Here is a 23219-nt window from a genome sequence, read left to right as displayed (position 1 = left end):
AAAAGAAGTGCCATGGTCAGATCACTTCCTGGTGCAACTGGACTTCTCTGCGACCCATCCCCTCTGCAGGGAGGTGGGACCAATTCGAATGGTCCGCTCCCACCACATAATGGATCCAAATGGTTTCCAGAGAGTGGTAGGGGATGCTTTATCCCATGTTGATGGCCTTTCAGCTGATTCCCTGGTGGCACGCTGGAATGTGGAGTTAACCAGGGCTATTGACTGTTTGGCTCCAAAGCGCCCTCTCCGACTGCATGGAGCCCGGACAGCCCCGTGGTTTTCCACGGATCTGAGGGCAATGGAACAATCGTTGAGACGGCTAGAGCACCGGTGGCGGATGAGCCATTCTGTAGCTGACCAGACACGGGTTAGAGCTGAATGTTGAGCCTACCAAGTGGCGGTAGCGACAGCGAAGACTACTTTCTTCACCGCCTCTATTACATCTGCAGAAAACAGCAGCAGGAGACTTTTTCAGGTGGTTTGCAATTTAGCGGAACCACCTGCTCCATAAGGGCTCAGTATGGGCCACATCTTCTCCTGCAATGATTTTGCAAAGTTTTTTGCAGATAAAGTCGTGGCATCAGGGCTGCGGCAGGAGAGTGCTAGAGTCCTGTCTAGTCAAGTTGTGTGGGATCAATTCCAATCTGTTACCTCCGAGGATGTGGACAGGCTGCTTGGACGAGTGAAACCAACCACTTGTCTCCTTGATCCTTGCCCATCCTGGCTTATAAAAGCTAGCCGGGAAGGGCTGGGCGATGGGCTTCATGGGGTGGTGAATGCTTCCCTCCATGAGGGAGCCTTCCCAGACCCACTGAAAGAGGCGGTTATTAAGCCGCTTCTTAAAAACCATTTTTAGATGCGGGCATGATGCCCAACTATCGCCCAGTCTCAAATCTTCCATTCTTGGGCAAGGTGACTGAGCGAGTGGTTGCTGAACAACTCCAGGCACGCCTGGAAGAAGCGGACCATTTGGATCCCCTCCAGTCTCCAGGCCTTATCATGGGACTGAAACTGCCTTGGTCGCACTGGTCGATGATCTCCGGCGGGCTAGGGACAAAGGTGAGAGCTGTTTCCTAGTTCTGCTGGATCTCTCAGCGGCCTTTGATACAATTGACCATAACATCCTTCTGGACCGTCTTGAGGGGCTGGGAGCTGGGGGCACTGTCATACAGTGGTTCCACTCCTTCCTCCTGGCCATGTTCAGAAAGTGGTCGGGGGGGATGAGTGTTCATGTGGAGCTTGGAACTGACAGGGTTAAAACTCAGTGGTGTCCTGTATCTGGGAGGGGCCTGAAGCAGGACCGTACCTCACAGGCTTTGTCTGTCTTTGTCTGTGAGAGTTGCTTTCACTTTTGACTGAGAGACGCTGCGAAGAAGCTGTGTGCTTTTGGAGCACAGAGAAATGTCGGAATGCTCCGATGGAATGAGACTGATTTATGGCTTGTAAATAAACGCTTCTAGAGATAAGAACCGATCTGTCTTTGGACTTGATTTATCCCTCTCTCATCTCACACGGACGCAGGACCGCTGCTCTTACTCTGCTCTCCTGCCAGGTCAGCTTCCACGCAGAGAGCCACGCAGGGAAGCGTGACTGGACGCAGGAATTGTTTACTTCCCAAAAGGTTATGGAGGGTTCCGCGTTTCCTGACAAGTGTGAGAAGGGAGGAAGACTGCCAGCGTTGCGCTGCTGAGAGCTCCTGCCAGGGAGGGCAGTGAGGAATGCTGGAGAGCGGAGCCAAAAGCCAAGACAGACGGCTGCTTCGGAAGACCAGCTTGCTGGCAGACGTGTGAGTACGCTTAAAGCCCCGGTGGGTGGAGATGGCTGCTGCCCAGGCATAGCAGGGCCATGAACGCTTTAATACCCCCTTCGAAAGACTGAATGGAGCAGTGGAAGCCTGTGAGGCAGACGTGGCTGCTGCTCTGGAGAGAGAGCAAAGGGCCAGCGTTGAGGGGAAGCTCCAAGGGAAGAAGCCCTGGGTCGTGTGGCAGGCACTGAAGACGGCAAGTCAGGCCGCAGTGGGAACCAGACCAGAGGGGGCTAGAGGATGCCCAGAGAGAGCACCAAGCCCAGAGGGGGCTGGGACTGTTTTGGGAAGCTGTTTCTATGCTTCAACACATCTGTGTGATGGTCCGGGAGAGAGGCTAAGGGCTGGAAAGAGGAAGGCAGTTGCAGTCTGTTCCTCAGGCAACTTGGCACCCAGGAGTGGGGGTGCAGGCCGTTCCAAGATCTCTGGGAAAGCCAAAGTCTCCGAAAGTTGTTTGTGCTCTGAGGCGAAGTCCAACAGCAAAGGGCATTGTTCTGCAGAGGCTTTAGAATGCAAGGTCAGCCACCTGCTAAGACCGATAAGTGGCAGTTCTCAGACGGCAGAGCGTGAAAACACCAGCAGGAGCCTTGCAACCATGGCAACCAGGAAGGACACTGACACTGGCAGAGACCCCGGTGGGGGTGCGAGCGGCGCCATGGCAACCTTGGAAGACAGCCAGAGACACGTTTTATCTCTCGTTATCGATTCTGGAGCTTCTCACAATCTTGTAACTTCTCGAGAGTTCCTGAGGAACTGCAAGACAGTTAAAACTGGTCGCTATGTCACGTTAGCTGATGGGTCTCTGAGACCATTGACTGAAACTGGGTTTTTGTATTGGTCTTTTATCAAATTGGCCTAAACCCTGAAAATCTTCTTATTGGAACTCTGTTTAAGGCAAAAGTAATTATCACTCAGAGACTTTACGATGTCGAATTACAACAAGAAGACGCCCTACTCCCGGAGACGTATAGATGTTTAAAAGCTTGGCCTAATTTTGCAGCTGCCCCTTACTTAACTAACATCACTAACGAAGCTTATAGATGGGCTTTCTCCAGAGCCCGCTTTGAGACAATGCCCTCAGCAGTGCTGTATGGCAAATTTACCTTTGGTGGACATGCCCAAGGATTAAGGCTTTCTGGGAAATGATCTATAATGAAATGAAAAAGGTATTTAAATATACCTTCCTGAAGAAACCAGAGGCCTTTCTCCTGGGCATGGTCGGCCAATTGGTGCCAAAGAAGGACAGAACTTTTTTTATGTATGCCACAGCAGCAGCAAGAATACTCATCGCAAAGCATTGGAAGACACAAGATCTACCCACCTTGGAAGAATGGCAGATGCAAGTAATGGACTACATGGAAATGGCAGAAATGACTGGCAGAATTTGAGATCAAGGAGAAGAGTTGGTGGAAGAAGACTGGAAGAAGTTTAAAATCTACAAAAACACTGTAAAATTTTTGAATGACATTGAAATGAAATGAAGGGGTTCTAGTAAATAAGGTAAAATAAGAATATGAAAGAAGGGATAGATATTAGATGAAAATTTGGAAAATACAGTATGTGAGGGAAATTAATTAAGGATAAAACTAATAAGAATGAATTTGCTAATCAATTTTAAATTGGAATATAAGAAAGGGAGGTGTGAGGAAGTCAGGAAAATAAGTTTATGAATGGTAAGAACTTGAAAAGAGGGGTTTTTTATTTGTTAATTTTTTAATCTTTTTTCTTTTGTCTTAATTTTTCTTTTTCTTTGTATGTTAATTGTTTGTATTTTTGTGTTTGGATGTTTTTTGTATGTTTTGTTATGTAGTGTTTTTCTTTTGTAAAACTTAATAAAATATCATTTTTTTAAAAAATAGATCATCTGCAAATGCTTTCAATTTGTACTGTTTGGCTCCGACCTGTATACCTTTGATCAGATGGTCCCCTCTAATCATATTTAGCAAAACCTCCAGAACCGAAATAAAAAGCAATGGGGAAATTGGGCAGCCTTGTTGTGTCCCTTTTTCTATCTTAAATTCTTCTGTCACCACATTGTTAACTATCAATCTGGCCTTTTGTTCTGAGTAAATCGCACCTATACCATTTTCAAAACCTTGACCTACCCCCATCCCTTGAAGATCTACGAATATCAAAACTGCTTTAGTATTAACATTCACTTGCAGCTTCTCCAAAATATTAATTATATTTCTTGTATTGTCTGACAAGTGTCTACCCAAGAGAAAGCCAGCTTGATCTTTATGAATCTCATCCACCAAAACTTTTTTCAATCTTTTAGCCAATATATCTGCAAAAATTTTGTAATCCACGTTAAGCAGGGATATGGGGCGGTAGTTCTTATATTGTGTTTTTTCGGACTCAGTTTTCGGTATAAGTGTGATATAAGCTTCCTTCCACGACTCTGGCGCTTTTTCCCCCTCCAGAATTTCATTACAAACCTCCTTTAGTGGTTGAATTAGCCAGTCTTTCAAAGATCTATAGTATTTGGAGGTTAAACCCTCCGGCCCTGGAGATTTGCCCAACTGCATATTCTGGATGGCACCTTCCACCTCCTGTTCTGTTATTTTATGATTCAGCATTGTCTTATTTTCTTGAGAGATTTTTTGTAATCCATTTGTTCTTAAGAATTGGTCTATGTCAGTCTCTTTCTGTGGCCCTTGTGTATATAATTGTTTAAAATATCTCTGGAAACACTTTCTAATCTCCAGTGGGTTATGTATGTTCTTTCCTTCCACTTCCAAATTTGTTATAGTGTTAAGTTTCTGTCTTTTTTTTATCTGCCAAGCTAATAATTTCCCACATTTGTTAGCTGATTCAAATGTCCTTTGTCTCATCTGTTTGATTCACCATTGTATTTCTAAGCTAGAGGGAATCCGCCATTGCCGATGGCACCGCCTCCGGAAGTCGTTTAGGGAAGCTTTTAATGTTTGATGTATTACAGTATTTTAATGTTTTTCTGGAAGCTGCCCGGAGTGGCTGTGGAAGCCCAGCCAGATGGGCAGGGTATAAATAATAAATTATTATTATTATTATTTCCTAAAAATTGGGAACATGGGTAGGAAGCGGGAGAATGTAGGAGATGTTGAAATGAGAGAAGGGGCAAATGGTGATTGATTTGTTCTTTTCCCTTTGTTCTTTTCCTTGAAATCCAAAAAGGACTTCCGCTCTGCCCACTCTGAAGAAGGTGATACAGAAGAACGTCAGAATTCCAGGGGACGGGGAACCTTTCATTTCATTAGGAATAGACATTGAAATATGTAAAGTGCGGAATATGCTTCACTGAAGGAGCACACATAGCTCACATCAACAAACTCGCAGGAGAGAAACCTTTTAAAGATTTGAAGTGTGGAAAGGGTTTCACTGATAGTGAAAAACCTAGAACACATCAGCGGACTCCCATGGATAAGAAAGGATTCAAATGCAGGGAGTGTGGGAAGAGCTTCAGTCAGAGTGGAAACCTTAAATTACACCAAAGGACTCACACAGGGGAGAAACCATATGAATGTATGGAGTGTGGAAAGACCTTCAGTCAGATTGGAAACCTTAGAATACATCAACGGACGCATACAGGGGAGAAACCATTTAAATGCATGGAGTGTGGAAAGAGCTATAGTCAAAATGCGCACCTAATTTTACACCATCAAACTCACACAGGTGAGAAACCATTTAGATGTATGGAGTGTGGAAAGAGCTTCATTCAGTTTGGAAACCTTAGAATACATCAACGGACTCATACAGGGGAGAAACCATATACATGTATGGAGTGTGGAAAGAGCTTCAGTCACGATGCAGGCCTTAGATCACATCAACGGACTCACACAGGGGAGAAACCATTTAAATGCATGGTGTGTGGAACAAGCTTTAGTTATGGTGGAAGCCTTAGATCACATCAACAAACTCACACAGGAGAGAAACCATTTAAATGTATGGAGTGTGGAAAGAGCTTCAGTTCCAATTCAAACCTTAGACAACATCAACTGACTCACACAGGGGAGAAACCATTTAAATGTATGGAGTGTGGAAAGAGCTTCAGTCGGAGTGGAAACCTTAGAAAACATCAACTGACTCACACAGGGGAAAAACCATTTAAATGTATGGAGTGTGGAAAGAGCTTCCGTTCCAATTCAAACCTTAGACAACATCAACTGACTCACACAGGTGAGAAACCATTTAAATGTATGGAGTGTGGAAAGAGCGTTAGTGATAGTGGATCCCTTAGAATACATCAACGGACTCATACAGGGGAGAAACCATTTAAATGCATGGAGTGTGGAAAGAGCTTCAATCAGAGTGGAAACCTTAGACAACATCAACGGACTCATACAGGGCAGAAACCATATAAATGTATCGAGTGTGGAAAGAACTTCAGTCAGAGTGCACACCTTAGAAAACATCAACGGACTCACATCGGTAAGAAACGATTTAAATGTATGGAGTGTGGAAAGGGCTTCAGGCAGAGTGCACACCTTAGAAGACATCAGCAGACACACAGGGCAGAAACTGTTTAAATGTATGGACTGTGGAAGTAGCTTCAGTCAGAGTGGAAGCCTTGATTTATGTCAACAAACTCACACAAAAGACAAACCATATAAATGTCAGGAAAGTAGGTAGAGGTTCAGTCCTAGTGGAATTCTACATCTACAGACTCGTGGACAGGAAGAACTTTAACAGTTGACACCCTACAAACCCATCAACCCTCAAAGAGGAGAAGCTGTTTAAAGGAAAAGATTGCAGAAAGGGCTTTAGTTATAATGGAGTGTTTAAGGAACATCTAAGAGCCAGTGTGGTGTAGTGGTTAAGAGTGGTAGACTTGTAATCTGGGTAACCGTGTTTGCGTCTCCGCTCCTCCACATGCAGCTGCTGGGTTACCTTGGGCCAGTCACACTTCTTTGAATTGTCTCAGCACCACTCACCTCACAGAGGAAGGGAAAGGAGAATGTTAGCCACTTTGAGACTCCTTCTGGTAGTGATAAAGCCGGATATCAAATCCAAACTACTCTTCTTCTTCTTCTCAGAGTGGAGAACCCATTTAAATGTATGGAGTGAGAAACGTGTTCCTTTCAGAGTTTACTCTTCTTCACAGCAATGAACTCAGCTGAAAATCCATCTTCAAAGCGTGTCATGTATTTGTTCTGGTGTTTATATGTAAAACTGTATAGTAATGAACTAATGAAAGTAATGTCCCACAATAATGAGTATAATTTTAGATGTAAGGTACCTTTTGATAGTGAGGGGGAGGGGTGATTCTGTATTTCTGGTGGTCAGTGAGGATTAGGGCTGGGCATATATTGATCTCATCCTATACCAGTTTCTAGACTACATTGTGATAACCTTCGGAAAACAATGGATATGGCAATACACCACGAATCACAGTGTGTGCTTCTGGGATGCACATTTGCCTCAAAGCAGCCAGCAGAAGGTCTTCTGCTCAATCGCTCGCCATCACAGTTGGAGATCTCTTTATCGGAGGAGACCTCGGTATATCAAAGGCAGGGGAAACTGCTCCAGCGAAGCAGACCCCCGGAAAAAACTCAAATCGAGCATTTTGACGACATGGAATCTGGCAGGTGTCAAAAGTGGGCTCCCCCCTCCCTGGAAAGTTCTGTTTTTTGAGCTCCGAGAATGAGGGGGTTGGAGCTGCGACACATCAGAGAAAAAGCTTCCTGTGATTATACGAAGCTGCGAGACTATGAGGCATTAGCGGTCAATTCTTCCAACATCAAAAAGACTGTATTGTGTGTACCTTTTACCTTTGGATTATATATGGCTAATGTAAGGGTTGTGCTGACAAGCTAGCGGAGATAATGCTCTGGGCACACAGCCATCTCTGTACAAGAGATTTATTGCTAAGCTTCAAAGCAGTTACAAGAGTTCAAAAACACACTTCATCTCTCGGAGTCAGATGAATCGTCTGACTTTTTTTACGCCTCCCCCAACAAGCCCATTTCCTGAGTCCACACCTCTTGCTTCCTCTGCTCTGTGAGTGGCTGGTTCCCAGTACTGGCTCCCCCCTCCCAGCTTCCTCCTCTGATGTGGAAGAGAAACTGCTAATTACCGGCATGGGCTCTCTGTACTTGCCTCTCTGCTTCCCCCTCAGCTCTTTTGCAGCCTCCAATTCCCTGACATCCACCCCCTCCTCAAAAGCCCCCTCCCCCTCGGGAGAATCAAGCACCCCCAATTTACCCTTCTCCAGAGTGGCGGGGGTGAAGCCTGGAAAACTATCCCCCTCCTCATCCGTATCTTCAAAAACCGTCCTGCAGTCCTCCCTCAAACCCACAGTTCCTCGTGTTCCCCAGTATTAATGCAATTTACTTGGAGCAGAAATCAAAAATTTTAATTAACAATGTGGTCTCAGAAGAAATTAGGATTGAGAAGGGAACCAGGCAAGGGTGCCCACTTTCCCCCCTGCTTTCTATTTCTGTCCTAGAGGTGCTGCTGAATATGATAAGGAAAGATGAGGAAGTTAAAGGCATAGTAGTGGGAACTGAACAATATAAGTTAAAAGTCTTTGCTGATGATTTGGTATTGACTTTACAGGACCCTGAGATCAGTGCAATCAAAGCACTGAAGATAATTCAACAGTTCGGAAAAGTTGCAGGTTTCAAATTGAATAAGAATTAAACCAAAGTTTTAGGGGGGGTGGAATAATGATACATGAAAAACGTAATTTAGAGGAACCCACAGGGCTGAAGTTTGTGAAAAAGGTGAAATATCTGGGTGTAAATATGACTGCAAAAAAATGCATTTGTACAAATACAACCATGAAAAGTTATGGAAAGATATCAAAAGAGATTTGGATATTTGTACAAGGTTGAAACTATCTTTGTTGGGCTGAATTTCTGTGATAAAGATGAATGTATTGCCTAAGGTGTTATTTTTGTTCCAAGTACTCCCTATCATTGATAAGTTGAATTGTTTTAAGGAATGGCAAAAGATATTATCTAAATTTATCTGGCAGGGGGGAAACCCCAGAATTAAGTTTAAATTATTAACAGATGTAAAAGTGAGAGGGGGTTTCTCCCTGCCAGATTTAAGGATTTACTTTGAAGCTGCAGCCTTTTGCTGGCTGAAACAATGGTTTTTATTGGAAGATACGGATGTTTTGGATTTGGAAGGTTTTGATAATGTATTTGGTTAGCATGCATATTTATGGTATGACAAGATAAAAGCTCACAAAGGATTTAAAAATCATATAATTAGAAAATCTTTGGATAAGATACAGGGATTTGTTAGGAAGGAAAACACCCAGATGGGTATCACCATTGGAAGCTAAGACCCATAAAAGGTTGAAGATGAAAGATACATGGTTGAAGTATAATGATAGTTTGATGGAAGTAGGGGACCAATTTAGATTAAAATCTTATGATCCGTTGAAAGATAAATTAGATGATTGGTTCCAGTACATCCAGATAAATGAAATGTTTAAAATGGATAAGAAAATTGGTTTTCAAACAGAGAAATCCAAACTAGAAATGGAATTATTAGATACAAAAAATACCTATCTAAGATGTATAATTTATTGCTGGAATGGCATACGAAAGATGAACAAGTGAAATCTGTAATGATTGAATGGGCCAGGGATGTGGGGCACAATATCATGATGGTGGATTGGGAGAAATTGTGGAAAAAGGAATTGGAAGAAACAAGATTTACCAACTATCGAAGAATGGCAGATGAAGATGATGGACTATAAGGAATTTGCCAAACTGACCGGGACACTCTGAGACCAGAGAGAAGAGATGGTGGAAGAAGATTGAAAGAAGTTTAAGGAATATTTGAAAAAAATATGTTAATATTTAAATCTTAGAATAGCTTTGGAAGTGGATATAGGCTGTAGGGTTAGAAGTAGAAGATAGTGTATTTTAAAATAATATTATTTGTAAGCGATAAAATGTGAAGTTAATTTAAGTGTGATAAAAAAAAGATGGTTAGAAACTATGATATATGTAAACTGCTAAAGGTGAAGTAAAATGAAAATCAGATAGGTGGGACTTGGAGAAGCCCACCTAACAATGTTTAGAAAAATAAGGATAAGAGAATAATCTGTTTGCATTGTTTGTTTTTCTGTTTGTGTTCTTTATTTGTGTTATAAAATGAATTTTTTTTTGAAAAAAGAAGAAAGCTTTGCTTCGTGAAGCCCCTGCAGATTCCGAGTTGCTGACTTCCCTCCCAGACGACAGGAAGCGACACACACACACACCTCCATTGCCCTGCGTCCTTCCAGCCTCTTTCCTCCCTTGCTCCCTTCTGCCGGTTTGTGTGCCTGACTTAGATATCCTGTGTGCTGTATTTTTTTACTGCTGAAACTGGATTTGCTCTCAGGAGCTAAGTTTTGTGCCTCACTGGAGACCCAGTGAGAACTGTATGCTTTGAAAGCTCAGTAAACTATTACTGAAGAAATCCTGCTGCCTCTGTGTGTGTTTTTGACCTCAGTGTGGGACTTGCTCTACATGTGGCCCCTTGTGAGATAAGATGGCGCCCGGCACGCTTCTCCTGTGCCGATGGACGTCTGTGCCAATAGAAAAAACGAGCTCCCTTAGCTCTCTTAGCAGAGTGCTTAGCAGAGTTTTGCAGCGGCAGAAAGTGTTTCCTTGTGTGTGGATAATAAATCAGACTGCAGGTTTCTTGCTAATCTCCAACAGCCTTTAATGAGAAGAAATGAGAAGAAAAACATCATAAATCAGCCCGGTGAGAGAGCAGACATTCTTTCGTCTCACAGCCAAAAACGAAAGGAAACTCACACACAAAGTAAGATTCCCATATGTGAACTTAACCACGCCTCCGAATGTGAGACGTCACACAGAACTGTTTAACCCTGTAAGTTCTGATTCTCCTCACAGCCCCTACCCTGCTGCTACTTGGCTCATGCCCTGGAGTTGCTCTACTCAAGCATGCAAGACGGTTTTTGCACCAAACTCTGTCACCCCCCCCCCACCACATGATCTCCAAGCACTGCTTCTTCACCAGAACTTCATCCCTTTCTCCTAAACATTCTGAAAAAAACTTGAAATGCTGTAATTTAATGGGAGATTTTCCCCCAAGCCTAATTGCAAGAGGGGAACGGAGGGGCTGCAGGGACCAGGGAAGTCTCCTGATGGGCCCATCTTCACTCTTGAACCCCATGGGGCAACCCCAGAGCTCCTGTCTATTCTGGGGTTTGGGGAAGATAGTACTTTTCCATAGTCCCAGAAGTTTTTATTCAGTCATGCTGCTAGGGAGTTTTCCTACCAGATGCCCACAGTGCATATTACTATCATACTGATTTTCCTTTTGTTGTTGCTGCTGTTGTCATGGCCTGGAGGGGTACAGGGGGGGAGGCACCAGCTGGGGAACACAAAAGGGAAGAAGGCTCAGAGCCCAGGGACTGGTGGTGGGATGGCGATGAGAAGATAGAGGGAGAAAAGGGAGCAGAATGGGAGGGGAGGTGTTGCAAGCTGAGGAGGAAACAGTGTTTGGTGAGCAGGAAGAGGCTGGGGCAGAGAGCAGTTCAGGCTCAGAGGGAGGAGAGGAGGGGGCCATGAGACCCAGAGAGGGCCGGCTGGTGAAGCATCCAGGGAGACTCCCCTTCCTGCTGCGACCAGCTTTCCTCTCCCCTGGTCTAGAGCACACAGAGAAACCCAGTTCAGACCCCATGATTCTGCATATGATATTAAGAGGGTGTTTCCCTGCCCCCCAACATGCATCACTTTAATCTTGTTGACAATGAACTGTATTTTATGCCCATTCACCCCATTTGGAGAAGTCCTTTTCGAGCTCCTTGCAAATTCTCTTTCTTTGAACAACCCTGGACAATTTACTGCCATCAGCAAACTGCCCCCTCCCTGCTCCCTCCTAAGTCTAGATCATTTGTGAACAAGTAGAAAAGCCGCAGGTCCCAATAGTGATCTTGAGGGGACTCCGCTTTCTGCTCCTCTACATTCATAGAACTGTCGGTTTACTCTCTTGGTGCTTCAGAAAGAGGGCTGCTTCCAACTGGGGAGGCACATTTCTTCTAGGGTCACATTTCTGGAGTCCCCACGGTGCCCCCCAGCCTGGTTTCACTCAGCCAGGGCAGCTGCATTTTGCTTCGCTGCAGGTGAACCTTCTCCCTGCAACTTGGGATCTTAAAGGAACTGTGACGGGGGGCAGAGGGGGCGCAGCTTCCCCACACTTGTGAAGGAGCCGTAGGAGGGGGGAGGCAGGCATAATTGGGGGGGAGTAGTGTGGAGGAATCTGTGAGAAGGAGCTTCTGGAGCCTGTGCTGCCCCCTCCCTGCCTGCTCCCTGAAACTTTCCTGAGCCTCTCCCCTTTTCATTTCAATGACTGGGGGCCCCGCACAGCCCTCAGGGCACCTCAGTATCTTGGGGGGGAGCTATTTTGTTTGCTGAGGGCAGGGACACAATCCTGTCTCATTGTGGGGTGTCAGGCTTTTAGGTAAGAGGCTCAGGGGGAAAAGCACTGAGAAGGAAAAAATCCTGGGGTGCTGATTTCCTCCGCTGCCCAACTCCCCAGGGGGCCACACCCCACGGTCCCTTCAGGGTCAGCAAAGAAGGAGAATCCAGGCAAGTTAAAGGAGCAAAACAGTGGTCAGTAGACCTGATCTTTATTTGTTGCAACAAGGTTCAAACACACAAAGAGTAGGACCCCCGAGAAGATGGTTGCATGAACTTTTAACACTTTTACCCCTTTCTCATAATAAATTCTCCAACAATTTCATCAATACGTGACATGGGTTTTGGGGGGGGGGGTTGTTGCTGTTGGCGTTTTGTATTTATATTTTAGATCTTGTGATTCATGTGGAAATTGTTCAATTTTTCAATCCCAGCATTCCAAACTAACTCTTATCGCCATCTAGCAATACCTAAAATTTGCTCTTCTACTGCAATTACCATTAATATATTAATGTCATTGATTCATGTGCACACAACTTTAAATACAAACACCAAGACATTGCACTGAAACTTTCGGTAAACGCGCATGCATGCACTTTCCAAGAGTCTCATTCAAGAGCCAGTGGGGTGCAGTGCTTAAGAGATTTGGACTAGGACCTGGGAGACCTGGGTTCAAATTTCCACTCAGCCATGCAGCTCACTGGGTGATGGCTCCACAGCCCAACCTACCTCACAGGGTTCTTGTCAGGATTAAACCATGAGGGGGTAAATGACTTAACACCTCACTGAGCTTCTTGAAGAAACAAGTGGTATATAAAGGCATCCAATAAATTTCACTAAGAAGAAAGGTAAGATTCTGTACTTAAGCAAGAAGAATTTGCTGCACAAATATAATATGGGGGATACCAGGCTTGCCAGTAGTACATGTGGAAAAGACCTGGGGTCTTAGACTAACATGAGTCAACAGTATGATGCAGCAGCAAAAAAGGCTGTTATTCTAGGCTGCATCCAAAGAAGTCAAGTGTCCAGATCAAGAGAAGTAACAGCCCCACTTTCTTCTGCCTTGTTCAGACCACACCTGGAGTCCTGTGTCCAGTTCTGGGTGCCCCAATTTAGGAAGGATTTTGACAAGCTGGAAGGTGTGCAGAGGGGGGTGACCAAGACAATTAAGAGTTGGGAAACCAAGCCTTCTGAGGAACAGGAAGGGGTGTCACGTGGAAGATTGAACAAGCTTGTTTTCACCAGCTCTGGAGGCTGCAACCCAAACCAATGGCTTCAAATTAGAGACGTCCTTGGAAGGTTGTGGACTCTCCTTCCTTGGAGGTTTGTAAGGAGAAGTTTGAAGGCAATATGTCATGGAAGCTTTAGTTGAGAGTCCTGCAGTGGACTAGATGACCCAGGGGTCTCCTACAGGTCTAAAATTCTATGATTCTCCCCTGTATGAATTCTTGGATGAGCCATGAGCTTGGTCCTCTTACCGAAGCTCTTTCCACATTCCAAGCACTGATATGGTTTCTCACCACTGTGAATTCTATGATGGGAAGCGAGACCGGAGCTCACAGTGCAGCTCTTCCCACATTGGGAGCACTGACATGGTTTCTCAACACTGTGAATTCTTGGGTGTGCCACAAGATTGGCACGGTGACTAAAGGTCTTTCCACATTCCAAGCACTGATATGATTTCCGCCCTGTGTGAATTCTTTGGTGGGAAGTGAGATCGGCTCTCTGGAGGAAACTCTTTCCACAGTCCAATGATTGATAGTGTTTCTCCCCGGTATGAATGCTTTGATGGGTAGCGAGATGGGCGCTTTTACAGAAGCTCTTTCCACGTTCCAAGCACTGTGAATTCTTAGGTGGGAAGTGAGATTGGCTCTATGGCAGTAACTCTTTCCACATTCCGAGCACTGATAGGGTTTCTCACCACTGTGAATTCTTTGATGGGAAGTGAGATTTTGCTTCCGACTGAAGCTCTTCCCACATTCCAAGCACTGATAGGGTTTCTCACCACTGTGAATTCTTTGATGGGAAATGAGACTTGCCTTCTGACTGAAGCTGTTTCCACAATTCACGCATTGATAGGGTTTCTCCCCAGTATGAATTCTTTGGTGGGAAGTGAGACCGGAGCTCACAGTGAAACTCTTCCCACATTCTGAGCACTGATAGGGTTTCTCACCACTGTGAATTCTTTGATGGGCCGTGAGATTCGCCCTGTGATTGAAGCTCCGCCCACATTCCAAGCACTGATAGGGTTTCTCACCTGTATGAATTATTTGATGGGCTGTGAGATGGGTGCTTTGACTGAAGCTCTTTCCACACTCTCGGCATTGAAATGGCTTCTCTCCCCTGTGAATTCTCTGGTGTTTACGGAAGGTTGTGCTTGTATTAAAGCTTTCCCTACAATCCAAGCCCTGATAGGGTTTCTCCCTACTGTGAGTTATTTGATGTGAAATGAAATGTGCACTCGTACTGAAGCTCTTTCCACATTCCAGGTATTTCAGTGGGTGAATTATTTCCTGTGAAGTGAGGCTTTCATTCCAACAGAGAGTTTCCCCCCATTCAGAGAACTGAGAGGGTTTATTCCCAATAGCATTTCTTTGGTGGGTAGTCGAATGGGAGCTTTGACTGAAGCTCTCTCCACACTCCAAGAGTGGCAATGGCTTCTCCACTGTGTGGATTCTGTCATGGGCATCCTCGCTCTCAATTTCCAAATCATCACCACCTGCAATGAAGAAATGGATTAGAGCTGCAGGAAGAAATGGAGTGCCAGTGTATTGAATATTGATCTCCAACCCTTGTGATAGAGGAAGAATTCCATGCATCAACACTGCTGACCACACACTAGAGGTGGTCAGTGTTAGAAACAGAGATAGGACAGCTAGGACATAAAGAGGACCTTAAACCTAGGTTATGGGCTCAAAAATGGAATGTCCATATGCACTCTCTTATGACAAAAATACAAAGCTGAAAAGGAATGAACAGCAGCTAAAATAATATGTTCGTTTTTCACATGGTCTTGTCCTTCCCCTGCCCCCCCCCAATTTTTAAAGAAGGTCTCTCCTTCAGTCTTCAAAGAATAGCTGGAAGTGGGGAGGCAAGAAAGGGTCCTTCTTTCCTTCCACTCTGCAGGTTTAATCCGAAATCTTAGGTTCTGCGAGCAGAGCTCAGAAACTGCTTGTGTCTATGACATTCCCTGTTGCAAAATGCGCCTAGAACCATGCGAGTTTCAGACACTGGAGGTGGTGGATGATTGTGTCTACCTAAGAAACCAACAACCTCTTCGTTGATGCTGACCTGGACAAGTGTACTGGCGAGGCAGTTACGGCAACGGCTCACCTCTCCAAAGGAGTATGGGCGAATGGGATGCTAACCGTTCAATACCAAGATGAAGGTCTACTAGGACTGCGTGTTGAGCAAGCTGCTTTGTGAAGTGAGTCATGGAAAATTACAACCATCAGAAACAACCCCTCAATGCCTTCCACAAGCTCTGTGTCAAGAAGATTTTGGGCAATACAAGGCAGGACAGTGTCAAACAAAGATGTGCTTTCCTAACCTCAAATTCCCAGCATTTTCCCATTCCATTCTCAGCAACGTCTATGCTGGCATCATCATGTCCACGGTCAAAACATGCTGATAGCCCTTCATTTAAGGTCAGTTTGGGGGGCATTAGAATCCCAGATGCTGCAAGTGGCCCTGTTGACCTCCATCGAAACCAGGGAGCCTTATCACAGAGAGAGATGCATGGAATTTCCAAAGAGAGATTAGGATCCAAAAGGGAGCCTTACTGAGAGAGGCCATGATCCCATGATTCTCCTCCATGACTTCCTTATGCAGAGCTCTCTGGTCTGGATCCAGCAATGCCCATTCCTCATCTGTGAAATGAACAGCGACATCTTCAAAGCACACTGGACCCTAAAAGAAAAAGGGAAAGGTCCTCTTTAGACAGCACTAAGTTTGTCTGCTACGCATTGCTCTGTTTCTTTCTGCTTATTAAATGGTGTTTTGTTTCAATGGGATCGTCCTGCTGCACATTTTAATTGTGGGTGCTGCTTTTAATGTCTTAGTGGAATTCTTTTCTTGTGTGATTTAGTGATGGACATTAATCTTAGTATAAATGGGTAGAACTCTACATTGTGTTCTTAAAATCCTTCTGTCTGTGCCAGATGGAAGGATCCCCTCTCTGCTCCCCATGTCCTGTTCTTGGGGGGGGGGGGGGGACCCTTCTGATGCCCTAAAGACAACTTCCAGAAGTGCACTGGGGGAATGGAGGGAGGAGAAGGTGGGGAAACCCCATTGTGCAACTGATGCGACAGGATAGGTGAATCCTGGGAACTGTTTTTTAGGCTTTTTGAACTGCTTAGAAGTCTATTTTAGCATTCAATGATAACTCTAGTAATAAAACGACAATGATTTATGAAATATCTTACTGACCTTCAGAAGGTGAGTTAAGGCAAGGTGGCTGTTCCTTATTCTCAGCACATTAAGTTTTTCGAATGGCATTCCCAGCTTCTTGGCTTCTGTCCAGGCTGCCCTTGACAAAGATGCCTTCAGAGAAGCTTGGACAGAAGCCAAGAGGAGGAGAGAGATTCCTTGGGGGCCAGAGGCACCCTGGCTGCCCCACCCCTCAGCCCCCTTCCCCACAGGACCCCCTCCCTCTACCTGAGCTGCTTCCACAACCGCTGCTTCTCCTTCCCCACCAGGAATAGATGGAAGAAGAGGTCTTGCTGGCATCATCTGGTCACCTGCAAGAGACAGAGGTAAGTGGGAAGCCAGGAGTGCAGCTGCTCTCCAAAAAGTCTCACCTTCTGAGTGCATCTGGACATTTGGACCCATTTCATAATTTAGTAGGGTTAAAAAATACATCTCCCTTCCTTGGTGCTCTTGGCCCCAAGTGTCTCCCCCCCCCCCAAAAAAAAAAGATGACAAGAACCCATGGATTTGTTTTGATATCCACAGAAAGGGACCAAATGGAGAACGGACTCCTTCCTTACCCAGCAGCCTCTCTCTGGTGTCCAACAGAATCCTTTTGGTCTCAGAGGAATCTGGGCCCATTTCTGCAAACAGATCCTGAAATAGCAACAAAGTTTCAAAACAGAGAATATGAAGAAGAGTTAGAAAAGGAATGACAGAGGCAAAAACTGAAGGGCAATCTGATATCATTCAATGGCTGCTTTCCAAAAAAGGTTGGAGAATTTTCAGATACCCTCACTCATGTTCGGAGCCTCTTGGGAGTATCCAGAGGAAAGTCTCTCTCACCTGCTGCTCCGCCTGCTTGCTCTCCTCTGCCTGACTCAGGAGGAAACCTTCGGCCAGGGCCACTGCCTGGGAACTGGTCTCCGCTCCACATTCCCTCACCCAACTTTCCATCTCCGGTGGAAGGACAGCCAGGAATTGCTCCAAGATCACCAGGTCCAGCATCTCAGCTTTCGTGTGCCTTTCTGGCTTCAGCCACTGGTGACAAAGGTTGTAGAGTCGGCTGCAAACCTCTCGGGGTCCTTTGGCCTCTTGGAAGCAGAACTGCCTGAACTGCTGGCTCTGCACCTCTGAGCGAAGAGTGTCCTCCTCACCCAGGATCTTCTGCACAGTTTCCCCCCAGAATCCCCCACTGTTTCCAGTTCTGATGGCATGGCCTCTTCCTGCTTCAGGGCCAGCTGAGTTTTTCTTATCCATCTGTGCTCTCAGGAAGCCTCCAAGAGAGATGAAGGAAACCCTTGATCTTCTGCCAAGTTCTGTCTGTATGAATTAGAGATCCTTGCAAATTCTACAAAGCAAATACATCGTTCTGTTACAAAACTGACCTATTGCCTGGAAGAGAAAAATGTTCCGTGAGGAAGTATGTATGAGTCTTGGAAGAGTCAGCTCTGGACTGCACCACAACCCAGACTCTTGAGGTTTCTTTAGAAAGGAGAAGCAAAACGTATTTTTCGCTCCATAAGATGCACCTGACTACAAGGCACACCTAGTTTTTAGAAGGGGAATGCAAAGGGAAAAAAATATTTTAAAGGGAGCGCTTGTAGGGATCAGACGGGATTACCATGTGGAATTATAAAATATACATCAAGCCATTGTGTCCACGATGAATGCATTGTGTTGACTGGGATTGATATATTGATGGTAATTTCTGATTAAATCCCATAAGATTCTACATTCATGCCCTTTTTCCTCTACTGCCCATTTCTCTCTCTTCACAAGTCACATACACACTTAGAGAGCCAGGCGTCCTGGGTCCTCAAAGACAATGGGCAGTTTCGTTGATGTAGCTTTTGACATGTTAATCTTAGGATGTTAATCTTAGGGCCAGGAAACAGGTTTCACATACAGGTGATAATGATCGCTGGTCTCCTGGTGTATTGTGTACTGATTGCTTATGACCTCTGAGGTTGCTGAATGCGCTCCTTTGTAGTTTTCATTCATTTACTCCAAAGTATGCATGCCTAACTAGTGTTTATAGTTTAACTTTGTCCCCACTTGGGGTTTGTTTAAATGCTCAGAGGAAATCTGATTGGTTCTTACGAGACTGTGTAAAGGATTCTTTTGCTAATAAAATGGCCTGGTGAGGGGTGTGGGGTACGCACTTCCTCCGAGAGCCTTGCCGGTCAAAGCCTCGTGTCTTATTTTAATCAGGGTCCAGTCCTTTCCTTTGACCTCAGAAAGCAACAGCGCTGAGCAGAGCCTGGATGCATCCCAGGCTCTGCTCAGCGCTCCCTTTCACGAGCCGTGTGGAGCGTGTATGCGGTGCTTACAGGATTTTCCCCAGGAGGGGGAAGCCCCCAAGAGCCGCACACATGCTCCATGCGGCTAGTGAAAGGGAGTGTGGCTCTTGGGGGCTTTTCCGGGAGGTGGGGGAAGGGACTGAGGGGCTGCCCGCTGTCCCTTCCCCCACCTCCCACAAAAGCCAGCAAGAGCTGCACGCTCTTTAAAGGGTGCACGGCTCCTGCAGGCTTTTCTACGAGGAGGGAGAAAGAACAAACTGGCCGTGTCACTCCCTCCTGGGGGAAGAGCCCGCAAGAGCTGCGCAGAGCGTGTGTGCGACTCTTGGGGGCGTTTCCTGCCTGCATTCACTCCATAAGACGCACACACATTTCCCCCTTTTTAGGAGAGAAAAAGTGCATCTTATGGAGAGAAAAATACAGTAAGTCTCCAGCCCTCTTAGAGGGAAAGTTACAATGCAAAATGTGCAGGGAACTGCTGGTCTTTCTGAGAGATGAATCAGCCTGGTTGCTCCTGCCTTTCAGAGTTTTCAATCAAGGAATGAAGCCAGAACTGTGATTGACAAGTGAGTCATTTGTATTGAGTGTTATCTGAGCATTGGGTTATAGTGGGGGTCCTAACTCAGGGCTCCTCAAGAGATGCTGTCCTACCCAACCCCACTTCAGGGCCCATTTATTCCCTTATCTGGCTAACTCCTGAGGGCCAAATGACATGTGGGTGGGGTCAAAGGACAACATCACTCAAAAGCAAATAAAGTGGGAGTCGCCTTTCTATGCGCGTAATGTGTTTTCAACTGTTTTTATTGCTGTTTTTTAAAATTTTGTAATCTGCTCTTGGAGAGTTGGATGACGGGCAGGGAACTAACAATAATGATGATGATGTTACATTGCTTAACACTTCCCAACCGTCATGAATACTTGGGGACACCTGGGTCCATCATGGTCGCTTGAGGCTCAGGTGCCCGTGTCCTGCTCAGGCTAGTTTGCCACCCACAGTCCCAGTCCCAGACTTGGCCCTGGTCCTCCCTGCTCTGCACCAGATGGGATGGTTGCAACACTCTCTGTGTGGAACTCTCCTTGAAGGTGACTCGGGAACTGGCCCAAAACGCAGCAGCCAGATGATTGGCTGGGCTGCCTCTCTTTATGAAGGGCATTTCTCTCCCACCTCTTTGTCCAAGGAGATCAAGGCGGCATCCATGGGTCTGCCCCTCCCCACTGAGTCCCCCCACAACAAACACATTGGATTCCTGTTTTAAAACCGTTGCACTGGTTGTTTCCTTTCCAGCAGGACCTCTCCTGCTCTGAATGCCTTGGCTTGTGAGACCTCCAGTGGTGCTTTCATGGAACTATAGAGGTGGATGGCACCCCAAGGATCATCTAGTCCAACCCCAGCAATCTCAGAGGCCACGCTTGCATCTGGAGGAACTAAGTGTTATAATATTTCCGTTCCATCTTAAGGGACAGGCATGACTGTTGTGTGTCACGTGCCTGTTTACACTCCAGCAAAGCTTGCTGGGAACTTCTGTTTGTGTACAGTGGTACCTCAGGTTACAGACGCTTCAGGTTACAGACACCACTAACCCAGAAATATTACCTCAGGTTAAGTACTTTGCTTCAGGATGAGAACAGAAATCGTGCTCCGGCAGCATGGCAGCAGCAGGGGCTTCATTAGCTAAAGTGGTGCCTCAGGTCAAGAACAGTTTCAGGTTAAGTGCAGACCTCCAGAACGAATTAAGTACTTAACCCGAGGTACCACTGTATAGATTTTGTTTATGCTGTCTTGTTTTGGACATGAAGGAGAGCAGACATGATTCCTTTCTCCTGATGTATGCTGAATAAACTGCTTGTAAATCTGCTCACATATGCCTCTCCAGCCACTTCTGTTGTGCGTTTACTCTGCTGAGTGTGCGTGCCCAGCTACTGAAGACTGCTGAAGCTGGGTTGCAATTTCATGCTGATCCAAGGACTGGAGATCGCACAGCACAGCTGGGGGCCTGCCATTTGCCCCCAATTCCTTGGCTGCATCCCAACACTAAGCACTGGAGGAGAAAATGAGCCCTGCAGGATCAGGCCAGAGGGCTGCCTCCTATGCGGGAGACAGGGCAGAGGATTCTCCCATCTCCCTCTCCTCCTCTTCCTCCTCCACGGATTGGCCTCCTCCTCTTTTAACGCCACCTTGATTGGTGGCCTCTGCCTCTTGTGGGAGGGAGTTCCACAGGTTTACTCTGCCCTGCAAGAGGAAGCGCTTTCGCTTCTCTGCATTCCTTCCTTCCTTCTCCTTGCACAGGTGAGGTTTTAGGGACCATGGTATATTTCATGTCCGAGTGTTTCCATCCACGGCCAACCTCTGTTATACAAGGGGACTGATCCATACATCTGAATGGGGTTTCTCTGCATGCATTTCCCCACTCCTGGACCCAAGGGGTCAGCAGCGCATCCATGCAAAGGAAGAGCAGAGCTGCCGCCTTCCTGCGACTCTCCGCGCCCTGACTTGCCCCCCTCTCGCCATGCAGCGCTGGGACCCCCCTCCCTCCCCATGGGCCCTGTCCTGGGAAAGAGGAGACTCACCGGATCCCAGCAGGCGCCCCCAAACAGCCTCTGCAAAGCCGAACCAAAGGGACCCCCACACGCCCGAGTTCTTGCAGGAAAGGGAGGGGTTGGGCTTTCGCTCTGGAGGACCCTGCCCCCCTTACTTTCCTGTCTAGGAATCTAGCTCGTTTCCGTTTAACCCTTGGCAAGCCGAGCGCACCCAACTCACGCCTCTCCCTCTTTCCAGAGCCGGAGCATCGCGCACCAATGGCATCCCGAGAAGGCGGAGGAGGAGAGGTTTATGGATTACTTCCGGCAACGGATGCATTCAGTTTTGGACAGCAGCTGAAAGGCCCCCTAACAGCTGGTCCCTGCTGGAACACGGGTCCTAAGAAATCCTCACTGGCTCTAGATCCGTTTCTGATCACCATTCAAAGTGTTGGTGCTGACCTTGAAAGCCCCAAATGGTCTCAGCCCGAGGAAAACATTTCCGCAAAAAGATCAAAACATGTAGCCGCAGGTGATACAATAGGCGCCTTTCTGCAAATGGCCTTTGCAACACAACTCACTGGGTGGTAACAAAGTACACACATTTGCCTCTTTTCAACGGATGCTTTCGCTTAGCGCCGTTTCCTCAATGAATCCACCCATTTCTTGATGAGATGTAACTTCTGCCAGTAAAACTGAGCTGAAAGAGTACGGAGAGCAAAACAGCAGCCCTGTCTGACCCCAGTCAGCCCCCAGACTCCCCCAGTCACGTGGCAGGAGATTCTTCCTGAGCCCCCCCTCCGTGAGACGCGTATGACATCATGGATGATCCATTGGTGATCCACATGATCCAAGCAGACTGGTCCAAAGAGCAGATCTCTACGCCAAATCAAAATTTATTTACGGCCGTAGGCCCATACAATTAAAACAACACATAAATAACAACTTGTGCACGTGGGAAAAACAGCCGCTAAAACTCCACTATAGCAATAAAATACAATAAGATAGAATGGCATACTACGCCTTAGTTAGCTTGTAGTGCTCCTTGGCGTCTCTTTTGGGTAAGGACAGCGACCAGAAACCTTGCCACTTTCAGGGTCGTATGAGTATCCTTATCCTGCAAGATTTGGGCAAGGTGGAATTTTGGTGGGGTACCCTCTAGTTTCTGTATTGGTCCCAACAAATTTGCCCGTGGCACATTGAACAGGGGGCAAGTGAACATAATGTGGTGGAGCGACTCCAGTGTCTCCTTATCACATTCGCACATGGCGGAGGCTTGGCCCTTTGAGAATCTATGTCTCAGGACGTTGGAGGGAAAAACGTTGAACCTCGCTTTGGTGAAGGCCAGTCTATGGGCAACAGTCGAAAGGGAGGAGAGGTATGATGGAACGCAGTAAGTTAAAGTGATCCCGATGTTCTGGGGCGAACAAACACCTCCCCCCAGCATATAATTTCGCTGTAGATTGATGTCATCCAGTCTTTGGCGGATCAGTCTTTGAGCAGTAGTTTGGTCTAGTTTTAGGGAATCTGAAGGAGAAATTCCATAACTCAGGAGTTTGGCATGAATTCTACTAGTCCAAAGGCTAGAGAATTCATCTCGCCATAAGCATTGGACAAGGTTGTGGTTTGGTAATCTATGCCACAATGATAACCAATAATTGAAGACTTGCTTCCACAGGCAAGTTTCTAAGGATGCGATCTTCAATTCTAGTCGCATGGCTGCACTGCTTACGCACAGGGGGAGCATTAGGAGCCGGCATAGGAATTGATTTTGCAGTGTCTCAAGAGGAGCAAGATCTGTCATCACAGCCCAAAGCGGGG

The 23219-nt window shown here is 46.2% G+C and overlaps 2 protein-coding genes across 3 annotated transcripts in view; one reads left to right on the top strand and one right to left on the bottom strand.

Annotated features, from left to right (window-relative positions):
• LOC310825821 (uncharacterized protein) overlaps positions 1-23219 on the top strand; it is a gene marked incomplete at its 3' end in the record, with an annotated part of 142408 nt that overhangs the window by 9623 nt on the left and 109566 nt on the right. The window lies entirely within an intron of this gene.
• LOC310826007 (uncharacterized protein) overlaps positions 12351-23219 on the bottom strand; it is a 151648-nt gene continuing 140779 nt past the window's right edge. The window contains exons 1-6 of one of the 2 annotated variants that reach the window (XM_083700334.1): positions 21450-21720; positions 17428-17932; positions 17163-17238; positions 16831-16913; positions 15957-16083; positions 12351-14893 (exon numbers count right to left, since the gene is read on the bottom strand). In XM_083700334.1, coding sequence (XP_083556460.1) covers positions 13731-14893; positions 15957-16083; positions 16831-16913; positions 17163-17238; positions 17428-17841 — 1863 coding nt within the window. In that variant the 5' untranslated portion in view covers positions 17842-17932; positions 21450-21720 and the 3' untranslated portion in view covers positions 12351-13730. Of the gene's footprint in view, positions 14894-15956; positions 16084-16830; positions 16914-17162; positions 17239-17427; positions 17933-21449; positions 21721-23219 lie in introns of those variants that run through there. The other variant, XM_083700333.1, reaches the window with a different exon arrangement.

The sequence above is a fragment of the Podarcis gaigeae genome (assembly GCF_964106915.1).
Source record: "Podarcis gaigeae genome assembly, chromosome: 10".
NCBI lineage: Eukaryota > Metazoa > Chordata > Lepidosauria > Squamata > Lacertidae > Podarcis > Podarcis gaigeae.
Note: the sequence above shows the minus strand (reverse complement) of the source record. Positions and strands in the feature narration are given on the sequence as shown.